The 12216-nt window shown below is 51.5% G+C and overlaps 2 protein-coding genes across 2 annotated transcripts; one reads left to right on the forward strand and one right to left on the reverse strand.

Annotated features, from left to right (window-relative positions):
* Positions 1–2578: 2578 nt before the first annotated feature.
* AYL99_11974 (hypothetical protein) lies at positions 2579–2954 on the forward strand (the record flags this gene model as incomplete). Its single annotated transcript, XM_018843478.1, has 2 exons — positions 2579–2678; positions 2743–2954. 2 exons carry the CDS (start codon positions 2579–2581, stop codon positions 2952–2954), a joined length of 312 nt encoding a protein of 103 aa, XP_018687184.1.
* Positions 2955–7856: 4902 nt separating this feature from the next.
* Positions 7857–8822, reverse strand: AYL99_11975 (hypothetical protein; the record flags this gene model as incomplete). Its single annotated transcript, XM_018843479.1, has 2 exons — positions 7857–8699; positions 8751–8822. 2 exons carry the CDS (start codon positions 8820–8822, stop codon positions 7857–7859), a joined length of 915 nt encoding a protein of 304 aa, XP_018687185.1.
* Positions 8823–12216: the final 3394 nt, after the last annotated feature.

Raw genomic sequence — 12216 nt, forward strand, 5'->3', positions numbered from 1 at the left:
ATATAAAGCTATCCTTGAGATATCGACTTCTCGCACTATTAAGGGTCTCTCTAGCAGTGCGAGAATAGAGATCCTATTTATCTCTTTCTATATATACCTATTAGGGGTAGACTTGGTATTGGGGTCCGTCTTGGCATTGGGGTCCGCCTTGGTATTAGGGTCCGCCTTGGCATTGGGGTCCGTCTTGGCATTGGGGTCCGCCTTGGCATTGGGGTCCGCCTTGGTATTGGGGGCCGTTCACCCCATGGGGTGTTGTCGGCCGGGAAGCGTATTGTAACAGTCATTGTAACAGCCCTGCTTCCCGGGTGACAGACAGGCGGAATGATAGGGAGACGCGACGTGTACAGCGCGTGAGTCGCTATCAGGAGAAAGGGTCGCCAGAGCGAATGCAACATAGGGACCACGCTCCGTCTTGCACGGAGGGTTTGGGTTGCGAGAGATTGCATCCACCGTCGTTGCAAGGAGTCCCAGTTTCGAACCTTGGGTTCCCAAAACTGTACCCTCGCGCATAGTCGTGTAAACTTTCCACATCCTCAGAGAGAGATACCTAAGAACTCTGGCGTGAGTATCCAATGACAGAGGGCCCCAGAAACGGGACTGAGCACGACTAATGAGAAGGTTGAGGAGGGTGAGCGGCTGCCTGAGCAGGTTGAGCAGCTCAGGTTGAGGCTGAGCCGGAGTTGAGCCAGGTCACAGGATGCTTAAGTAAAGCGGCAGGCCACCGTCCCAAACGGGTCCCAAGACCCGGCGCTTTGTCGCCGCTGAATACCAAATGATGCACTGCTTGGGCGGTGTCGCAAGTCTTTACCCAGGGCGACAGCATCGTAGCAACTCAAATTTATGATAGCCCGCCACGCCACTTTAAAGGCCATGGCGTTCCCCTGGGCCTCAACCCGTTAGGTGCATTTTATGCAGCTGTCTGCTATTTCTTGATGAAGAAAGAGAACAAAAAGGGATATCAAATGGCACAGGACTGGAGTTTGCGAGAGAAACAAGACCCAGGTGACGCCAGGACTTTCGAAGAGCTGTGTTACTATCACCCCCAGTTCCGATACAAACTCTAAATACGGCCGGAGACGACTGCTCGATGGATCTAGCTTTTTAGCCTAAGGATCGGTGTCGATAGTTTCCGCGCCCCCGGAGCCATTGGGTGGCGGAACCCGGCGGCGAGTTTAGAGGCCGCCAAGACCTGTAGATATTCCCGAATAATTACTATGACTCCTTCCCATTCATAGCCAAACTCTACCCACTATTTCTTAAGCTATCTTCAATGTTGTTGAGCGGCAGGCAGATCTGCTCACAGACTGACGCATTGCAAGAAATACCATCAGCCTGGTGACACTAGAGTCAGCAACTCTCGAACTCAAGCCTCAATAACTGAGCACCTGTCCGTACGGTGAGGTGTGACCTATTGTGGAACCTAAACATGGCTGAGGGCTTAGGGAGAGTGCGATCATGTTCCGAGTGTCGCATTCAGAAGGTGCGCACATATTGGCTCTCGTACTTGACCAAAATTTATCTGATTCCTCGTCAGCTCAAGCGCGGCGCTCGCGGAGGCTATCGGAAACCATGCACAAGGTGCAGAAAGTAGAACCTTGCATGTGAGCTGTCTCGTGGGGCCAAGAAAAGCCAGAGGAGGACGTAAGTCTTCGTGCCTTGATAATGCTAATTCATCTCTAACTTGGGCAACAGAAAAGCCCAGCTGGTCCAAGAGAACGCGAGGCTGCAAGAGCAGTTACAAGACTACAAATCCTCCTCAGGTCAATCAGACACTCATGCAAGGACTCCTTCCCCGCAAAACGCGAAAGCGACGCCTTCAGTATCTCAACCACAATCCATCTCTCAAACAAGCCGTGGCGACCAAGTTTCAGATATATCAAGCCACACCGGCCACGACTTTACACTATCGAGTGATCAACAAGGCGTTTCGCCAATAGAAATGAATGGCTTCCAGATAACACCGATATCCCTCAAAACTGACCACATTGTCCAACGCAAAATGGTTGATTGTTTGGCGCTGTATGTCTCCTTCCCTTCCAGCTTCGCCCTGGCAGCTGTCTTATACCGAGTATCTTCCTCGCACACAAGGAGCGTTTCGTTCCGGGGCTGTTGGATCCCACCATAGCACCTGAGCAACACTACGAGCGGTCTCATTTTCTCTTCTGGTCGATCGTTGTGATAGGAGCTTACAGGTTCGCTGAAGACCCCACTCTCCTCCAGCGAGTGGTGTCTCAGGTCCTACAAATCGAACTGGGGATCTCAAGATGTTCTTTTCCAGAAATGCACCGGCGTGGCCATCAAAGCCTTCCACTTCTTTGCGGGACCTGACTCGGCACGAACTGCTGGACGAGTCCAACTGTACGATATGTGTTGCAACATGCTTGACATGCTCCATGGCCTCGATGTCGCTGACCATTTCGCCCTGCATTCAACCCAATGGCTGCACAGAATGATAATTGTAGCATCCCACAGCATCCTCAAGGCCACGCGCAGCGAGCTTCGAACTCACATCGACCTCGAAAACGCCGAAAGCACATGCTATACGGCCATTATATGAGAACAACGACCTAGATTCAAGATGTGCGATCATCTTGACGCAACTCTGGACCAGCGATGCTATATTTCGTCAGAGAAATGGGACTATGATGGGAAACCGTCTACGCATGAGAAGTCGACTGGTAAGCCTCGGGGCAGTGCCAGACGCTACCGGTTCAAATCTGACTGTTGCGATTAGTTTGCCAGCGTCATCTTCTACACCTTCGGCGCACAATGCATCAGCCCTTCAGGTTCCGATGCTTGACTTTAATGCCTTGAACACGTTTCCCGACTGGGAATGGGCCGCTGAAGTGCCCTTGACAGGCGTCATCGAACTCACCGCACTTTGCGGGCGCAGGAATTGGCTAAGCTGGACGGGATTCTTCAGCTCAATCCAGGGCTGGACAAGAGGATATTAGAATATGCCTTGAGCTCCTCTCCACTCAGCTGCCGTTCTCATTCCGATTATTAGCACTGTGGTTGAACTCCAGATGCTATACCCTTCCGCTGGCGCTCTCAATCCAGCGATCTGACGTACGTTCCCTTCACGGCCTTCAAAGGCAAGCTCTTCAGATGTATTCAACCAGCAGCAACTACGGGCCTTGCCCGTAAACAATAAGAACTTCCACCCATAAGTACTGCAGACAAAACTGCTCAGACGCTCGACTTGCTCGACTTCCGCCGTGGACCGTCGACGAGCACCGTAGCTAGACCGATGCGGAGATGAGCGCCCTTGGCATGGCCGATGTACGCACGGTGGCTGAACTCTACAGTACCGAAATCTCAGACTTGGACGTTTCCCCTGCCCGTCTTCTCGGTCATCGCTTGCGGCATCTCGACTCCCAGATTGTGTGTTTGAGTTGACAAAACATACTCTTTCCTTCCCTAATTCTGTGAGCTCGCTCGTAATAAACCTCCTGTGATCCAATCCTGATGAAGTGCGCTAGTGCGGAAGAGAGAAAGGAGTCTGCAGTTCAAAAAGTTTCATACGGTGACTAGTCGCTAAAGTTAGATATAACACGTGGCCAGCTCTGCTGCATAAGCACACGCCTTCGGATCGCGCGAAATCGACAATGTGTAATACGCTGCCAGTGAACCAGAGGGGCAGTAGCCATAAAGCTGTGGAGGCTTTGCTAGAGTCGAAAGCCACAGGTTCACACGTTGTTGCGCTACTCCGCCTTACGTTAGTGAAACCGTGCGGACAGATCGTGATTTGTCCCGGCGAACACTGTCGTTCGGGAGCATAGAAAATAGACAACCTGCCGCGCTCCTCTTCGAATGGGCACTCGTCCAGAATGAATCAGACGATGGACAGGAGAAACGTTTCACTTATGAGACCATCCCGCCGACATTCCGCACTCACATCATGATGGGTCTTGCAGTCGACCAGCTTATGCCAAGGGTATATACCACCGTGTTTTTTGCCCACGAAACAGACCAATATGAAAACGCCGTGAGAACGCTGAGCGAGGGCCTAGCCAAGGCCACGTTCCTCCTTCCATTTCCCAGGGGCTCTGTCAAGGATGCCTTATTAAAGATAGGCAGTACTCAGGGATGGATAGATTCCGTAGGAATAAGTATCCTTTACGTACAGCAACGACAAGACTTAAAGCTTAAGGGAGGTAAGCTTCCCGGGTGCGGGAAGTGTACCTTTTCTCCTATAGGCTTAGTAAGCCGAAAAGGCTTAGGGTCGTCCGAGGAGTCCCTTTACTCCGCTCTTCCTCCTGAGCAACGGTGGCGTATAGGGGTGCTTCACCCCTGCGAGTCACGTGCTCTTCTGCTCTGTTTGTGACAGGCTCTTTTCATAAGTCACCGAATGGCTGCCATCCGCGCAATCAGCTGTCATTATCGTGGTCGCCTCTGAATGCGCCGCCAACTATAGTCGAAATTCCCACCACCTACTCCCTACCTAGCTTCGACGCGCCGAGGCCGGGTAAAGTACCGCTCTCGATTTTCCAAGAACGCCTCTATCATGTACCGATGGTCATCAACTACCAGTCTCTAAGAGCAAGAGTGTCAGAGAGCTTAGGGTGGGATCGTTAGACGAAGAGTCAGAGGGTTGAACACGTATCTTGATTATATAGCTGTCCTTAAGACATCGACTTCTCGCACTATTAAGGGCCTCTTCAGTAGTGCGAGAATAGAGGTCCTATTTATCTCTTTCTATATATACCTTGCGGGGGCCGCCTTAGTACTTAGGGGCCGTTAGCCCTATAGGGGCTTTTCGCCCTATAGGGGCTACTCGCCCTAATCGCCCTATGGGGGCCACTCGCCCCATGGGGTGTTGTCGGCCGGGAAGCCCGGGTGACAAAGAGCTCCAACCCTTGTTACTGGAGCTATTTGCCTGGTAGGGGGACTGAAACTATGTCTACGCGCTCACCACGTGACCATAGACAGAGTAAGAATGGGCATGTTACTTAAGCTCTAGGGTGAGTGCGCGAGAGACGAGCCGAACCGTGCTGCCGGTAACCTACCGTCCGTATCGGAAGAACTCTACTAGAGAAAGCCCTGGCAGCGGGACGCCGGCGGTTGTTTTGCGAATATCGAGGCGAAAGCCACGCTTGAGGGGTTTGTCCTTCGACACGCAAAGTATAGCCTGCGAGTTGTTAACTCGGTTCTACCGTCTGTGCCGGCGAATCTCTCTAGCCAACTGATCCAGTGTGCCGCGAAGATCTTTGCTTTTTCATCTGCTAAGTTACGGGACACCAAGCGACCCATGAGCAGTTGAATTCCAGTCAAACACCTGACAGTTAACAACGTCCTTGGCGTTGGTAACTGGTTCTCCATCACATGCATACGAGATTGTAGCATTTGCGGAACAGCTCGCTGACGTTGAGGATATCGGGCCCGGGTGGAACTTTGCCATACTTTGGATCTGACATACACAAGCTGGGCAAATTTAGGCATGTGCGATTGCAATTTCGCCGACATTTTAGGCGGCAAGCCACGGCATATTAAGGTCCCACATATGCCCTATATTGACGGCACGATACTTTCCTTGCCAAGATGTAGGTTGGTGGATACTTTAAGTGGAAGAATACAGAGAGAATTGAGGTTGTTGTCATGCTCAACGAGCGAGACATGCAAGCGTTGTATGAGGACGAGATAATACGGAGCTAGAGTGCTTAATATATCATATAATTTCTCAGACGGTATGCAGAGCTCGTTACGATCCTGGGTGTTGCCGTATACAAGCCTATGGACGAGGATACGTTGATATTCTGGGGACACCGTGGCGTTGTGAGAAATTTTCAAGTTCAAACATCTAAGATAGGTAGTTGTGAATGGCCCGCAGGGGCGTAGGAGCGCTCACCGAGCCGCCAAATACATTCTCATAGCATTAGAGGGAGACACCTCAAGATACCTACAGCTCTGTAAGGACTCGAAAGCCACTGGCATGTCACGTTACGTATGTCCACATTGCTGCCTCCGAGATGGCTGGCTTCCAATAATCGATAACAGCCACCTTCCGGTTTCACGAAGGACGCGGACCCCAGAATCCGGCCACCAGCGTTCAGATACATCCTGGAGCATAGAAGACGCGAAATGTCATTGGAAGACTTCAAGCCTCTCTTTGCGTGTTTTTGAAATAGTAAAATGAAACTCATCGGGGAGTCACTTTGACTATGAAAAGATCAAATGTACCACGATCCCCTGCGATCAACCGTATGCTCTTCGAACACCTTCTCTGGCCTTCGCCGATGTCTAGTGTAATTGGACGGCCCTGATTGTATTTCTCTAGTGGTTCTAAGATCGTTTGCCCGGCCATTGGCGGTGAATTCACCCTCGTTTGAAACTGCACTGCGCAACCACGGTTCGGCGAGTTGCATGAGACCGGTGATTCTTGTACGAAAGCTAGGCAGAAGGTTATAGCCAGGTGGTGTTCTACTGCTGTCAGCGAGGGGAATAGACCGCCGATACCGTAGGGGAGCTGTCAAGGACATTGACATGCCCAAGCATTTGAGACTTTTCTACCACGAAGCTGTCGCCAAAATATCACACCTTACCTTGAGCTTTGAGGCAGGTACGACAAGCCAGGCGACCATGTCCCAATCGAATCCAGCGCCGGCCGCTTCGGTGCGAAATGTGTTGCACACTCTATGAAGTTTCGCAACCCATTTGTCACCCGGGCTCCCCGGCCGACAACATCCCATCAGGCGAATGGCCCCCATGGGCCCACCGGCCCCCAAGTGCCAAGGCGGCCCCCACGAGACACACACAGAAAGAGATAAATAGGACCTCTATTCTCGCACTGCTGGAGAAGCTCTCAACAGTGCGAGAAGTCGATGTCTCAAGGACAGCTTTATATAATCTAGATACGTGTCCAACCCTCTGACTCTTCGTCTAACGATCCCACCCCAAGGCTCTCTGACAGAACCGTACAGAAAGTTAACGCCCAATAGTCCGAAGAGACCCCATATCATTCCTTATTTCTATGGGATCGGCGCGCAGTTATATAAGATGAATACCCTAGGATTACACGTCGGTAGTGACGGTTTCATTCTCAGGGACGGGGAGGAGGTAACCTCCTGGAGCGGTAAGGACTGGAGCAGTCCAGAGGCTGTCGCGACCGGAAAGAAGATCTTTGGAGATGCCGACGACGAGAAGATAAGGAGCTTCCTGCAAGAGGTGCGGAAGCAGGCCTGGAGGCTTGTTCGGTACGGCTGGCACCGTCTCCGCCTGTAACGAGGTATAAATGACCAGGCCACGCTTCGTTCCAGAAGGAAACCCGATCCAGTGATCGTGTGAGGATGTAGTCATCCTCTAGCGGATATCCTCATGGGTTCTCTATCTTTCTTTGCGCCCCTCAAGCGGTCTGTCGTCCCAGCAGTCGGGGCACTTATCTTAGCACAACGCTTTCCCGAGTAGCCTCTCATATGCTACATCGCTCTTGCTGAATACATTTTCCTTGGTCTTTTTCTTTTGCGCGCTGCCCGAGTCGTCTCTGTTTTGCGGCCGCCTGGAGGTTGACCTCTTCTTCTTCACCCTCAGTGTTTGAGATGCTGTCAATGACAGCAAGCTCTTGGTGGAGACACTGGAGGATTGTTTGCGGATGGGACTGGGCACTTTGAAGCGGTCAGAGTAATTGCGCGAACGATAGTCCCAAGTTCAAGAGGAGTGGTCGAGGAGTGGTCCCGGTGCGGGCTTATCAATGAACTTCGTACGATTAGGCGCCCGGCTTGTCATATGTCTACTAAGCGCACATGGACTGGGTCTCGTGCAAATCCAGATGTCTCAGGTCGGAAGATGGGAAAGGTGGCTTTTACCAAGACGAGAATGTCATAGAACAGTGAGATGAGTATGAATGAAATCGAAGCTATCTACTTAATGAAAACCTTATGCCTGTCCAGTTCGCCACGTCGGCACGCACGATTATACCTGTCGTGATACCACTTCCGGGTTTTGTTGCGGATTGTACTGACATGCGACTTAGTCTTCTTCGCAGCCTGTTGAGCACACTCCAGAGCAGTCGGGAAGCGCTTACCCTTATCCTTTCTGTCCTGGATAAGCCTGTCCATCTGCACGAGGCAAGTGATCAGGTCAAACGTCGACTTGGGGCCAGGCTTCTTCCGCTTCTTCTCCTCAATCAGAGAATCGTCGACCTCCATATCCGATGAAGGCTGCTTCTCCTGGCTATCGTTTGTCGCTCCTTGAGAAAACCTCTCGTCGTCCCCTGTCGCCGACGGCGAAGAGAGGATAATTAGTTCGGGCTGGACTGCTTTGGGGCCTCGCCCCAGCGGCGCTGGCTGTCGTCTCGACGGAAGTGTTGACTGCTTCTGAGGAGCTTCGCAGAACTTTTCCATTACATTGACGAGGTCGTTGACACTGCCGTTCACGATCTGAGGGTTGAGCTTATCCGGAACGATGTCGTCCAAGAACTTGTAGTAGAGTCTGGAAATAAACGAGACGTGGTGCTTCTCGGTCTGAAGCACGATGACCGTCAGTTCTCCAGCGTCGAACTGTACCAGTACGTTGCTCAGATCGGTCCCATCTGGAACCCGGAACTTCAAATCGCGGCCTTTCTCAGACTTCCATCCACTTCTTTTAGTAGGCATGATTTTGGTAGTGCAAGCAATGAAATACCCTCCGGCCAAGCATTTCTCCGTCGCCTCACCGAAGTTGTCCTCGCTGTTGTTGAGTTCTTCGGGATAAATGAAAATGAACTTTTGAAGAGGTCAGCAGCGAAACCAGCGGATTCATGTTGCAGAGCATACCTTCTTCCCAAGCAGCTTCAACTCTTCGAGACGCTTCAGCTCAAGGTCACCGATCATTTTTGAGGCAGCCATGATAGCAGAAATGAGGACCGCAGCAGGTTCAGAATTCAGGAAAATGAAGATGATTGAACCTCGAAAAGTGGGCGAGGGACCGAACAAGTACGTGTACGGATTCCCTGCGCCCGATCGGGGCGCCGGTTGTCAGCGCTGAAACTAGGGGCCGGGCCCTTATCACATACTAAGCGTCTCAGGCAGGGGCTCAGCACGCCTCTGGGGGGCCAATGAGTTGCTTTATCATGACAAATATGGTTTCATTCGATACAGGATCGGCGGGGCTTTCCGTGCGCGGGTTACGTGCGCCAATTATTTGCGCCGGTTTGGCGCCTGGTGCCTGCGCCGGAAATTAGCGGCTGCACGCTGTCACACACCAAGCGTCCAAGCGGAGCTCAACACAATATAACACCCAATCAATTTTTCTGTCACGGGGAAGCTGAAATTAGCGCCCGCACACCGTTACACAGCAAGCCTCGAGGGAGGAGCCCGATACACGACACCAACGAATGAAGTGTTCTGTCACGTTCAGGTCACTGCAACAGCGTATAATTTGGCGCAAAATACTAGGTATTAAATGGCGTTACATGGGTGGTTTTCAGCGGTGATAAGGTTCCCGTTGGCATACTATCGGCAGGATGGATACGCCATTGTCGACCACAAACAAGCGATGCAGGAGTGAAGTTCTCCCAATTCAATTATTTTCGAGACTAATATTTGCCCAAATACACAGCACGATAGCGACGCCCACAACATCACCTCGTGGGAACCAAAGCCAACACCATAGCCAATGTTTATCTACTACCCTTCTTTCATTCCTGATCACATTATCAACAGAGACGAGTATATATTTCGGCGGCACGATCTTGCTTTCTCCCTGACGGAATTGTTGTGATTAATGGCAAAGGCAAGGAAGATTAATCCTCGGTCATCGACACTGAAGAGGATGTCTATACAAAGCTAATGGAGATGTTCGACGATGAACATGTTAACGATCCTTGTGCGGCTAAATGGAAGCTCTATACCGCCCATACTGCAGAATAATTACCCGCGAACGACGGTGCAAATACTCCCCCGAAAGTAACGTTGGATCTGACGGGAAGGGCAGGACGAATACGAGGCAACCCAAGCCAGTGGTGGTGTCAGGGTAGCGGATGAAAATATCTATGGAATACATTGAATTTTGAGAGCGTTCACTGCTGGGGGTTTGAGCCAGTTACGTGCGCCAGTTCCGTGCGCCAGTTATGTGCGCCAGTTGCGTGCGCGAGTTATGTGCGCGGGTTGTTTATATATATCACGGTAGCGACGTAGACAGATTATGGATACGATATTTCTGTATTAGACGTCACAGCCACTTCACAGGCTCCGATCGCCGTTCAAAAACAGCCCAGATGGAATGGTGACGGAATTTGCAATGCTTCTTAACGGAGTACTTGAACTTCTCCTTGAGCATGCGATTCAGACAACAACGTGCATCTCCGAAGTGCTCTGCGCCTATGACGATATGCTCGGAAGCTCCCGCAATGGGCTGGGTGCTGACTATTTCACAAGGCCCCGACTTGACTTAACCAGCGGGCGGGACGAAGATGCATCGGGTGATTTTTGTTTTGAGCCGTCAGAGCGATCGACGCGGTAAACGTCCTTGACATATTGTGGAAGGTATAATAATACAAAGGGACGAGTTGGTGGTAAGTTCTGAGAGGAGACAATCTCTAGCAAGCGCCGGAGACAGGGGAGACACCAATTGTAAGAGGTTTCCGACTGATCACTTCTTTCAACATATTTCGTCTAACAACAACCCAGGCAACGATCTGTTCCACGCCGAGTTTTCCCGAGAGCACCTCGACAAAAGAAATCTCCAGCTGTATGGTGCCCTTGACGAAATTGGTGGCGTCACTTTTCCTTTCTTTCCATTGTCGGCTGCTAGAGTGCGGCCGGTGCGTCCGCAAGACGAGAAACAATATACCTGCTGCGTGGGCATCGGATTGGGTGTCGCCCCTTTGTGGTGGCGGTTGGCACGTATGAAAAGCAAGAGGAAAGATGGCGCGAACGGCACTACTGGAAACGTGACAACCCACCGATGCCATCGATGTCCCTGGACCTTGAGATCGTGGTAGGTGCGGAACTGATTCGTGCTCGCTGAAGACACCACGAAGGAAATCCGAACATGTTCGATGACGGTATACTACACCTCGTTCGGTGACCTGAAATTGATCAATTCATCCACCATCAGGCGTATCTTGCACCGTCCAATCTCTCTTCCTCACCGGCTGCTGTCCCACTGATATAATCTCAAAGTCTTCATCATGCCTTTTCAATGGGGTTGTGCTTCTGAGCGTCCCTATCACCAGCACCGCCTCGTCTTCTCTCTGCGCCTCCTCCATTCAGCACTTGCTTCCGACGTACCGTGGTCCCATCTGCCGCGATCCGAGTTTGTCAGATATGGGTATGATCGTCATATCTGACAACCTCTCTTGGGCAGGCTCGGTCGGACTCATCCTGGAGCGTGTGGTCACGTCAAGAGTGTCTTCGAAGTCGAAGCTGTGAGAAATGTAGAGCTGGGTTTCTCGCGGAAGGGACACAATCATAACCACGACAACAGCTGGCTCGGGGACGACCATGAGGGAGTAGACGAACCGCTCCGACACAAAGACTTATCGTCAACGGGAGGTTTGCTTGTTTTGTTGTTTTTGCCACAGTGAACATAGGTCTGCCGGGTATGAAGCGGTATGTGGGCTGCGGGTAGACACCTTCCACCGGGGAGGCCATCGATGGGCATCGGCGCACAAAATAGCTCCCCTTCTCCAAATACCCAATCCTGGTCGAAGACAACGGAATTCATCAACCCAATTGTCATGCCTCAGTCTAAATTGTCCCTGTACGACCAATTCCAGACCGCTCGCATTTTGGCATTGGTGCCTCTTCGGTTGCAATCCAAACCCGTCTTTGCGTCCTCAGAGACGATAAGGGACGGATTCCGAGAAGCTAACAGGCATAAATCAGGAACAACTTGTCAAGGGCCGTCTCGCGTCTTGCCACCCTCTCGAAACGGCGGGAGCTGTACTTCTTCCCAACACCTTTGGAAAGAAACTGTATTTGGAATACCGATTCAAGATTCAAAAACCCGCGCGAAGCGAAAGGCAAGTCTACGCCTCTCTTACTCTGGATTCTTGTCTCACCTGTCGTTGCCTGTGGGACTGTTCCAACCGCTGTGCAACTTTAGGAATGTCATGCTTGCTTACAGAGGGAGGCTAAGAGCCGAGAAAAGCTTTACACCGCCGTGAGCGGTGGCGGTATACTTCTACTATGTACTGTTCTTATGAGTGGCAGTTATAGCTTCCCGCAGTGCTGGCTCGTCTGCGATAAGATAAAGGAGGAAAGAGAGGACGGGCATGTTGTGACTGCCTGGCCTTCA

This window comes from Fonsecaea erecta, assembly GCF_001651985.1.
Source record: "Fonsecaea erecta strain CBS 125763 chromosome Unknown Scaff20, whole genome shotgun sequence".
In the NCBI taxonomy this organism is placed as follows: Eukaryota; Fungi; Ascomycota; class Eurotiomycetes; order Chaetothyriales; family Herpotrichiellaceae; genus Fonsecaea; species Fonsecaea erecta.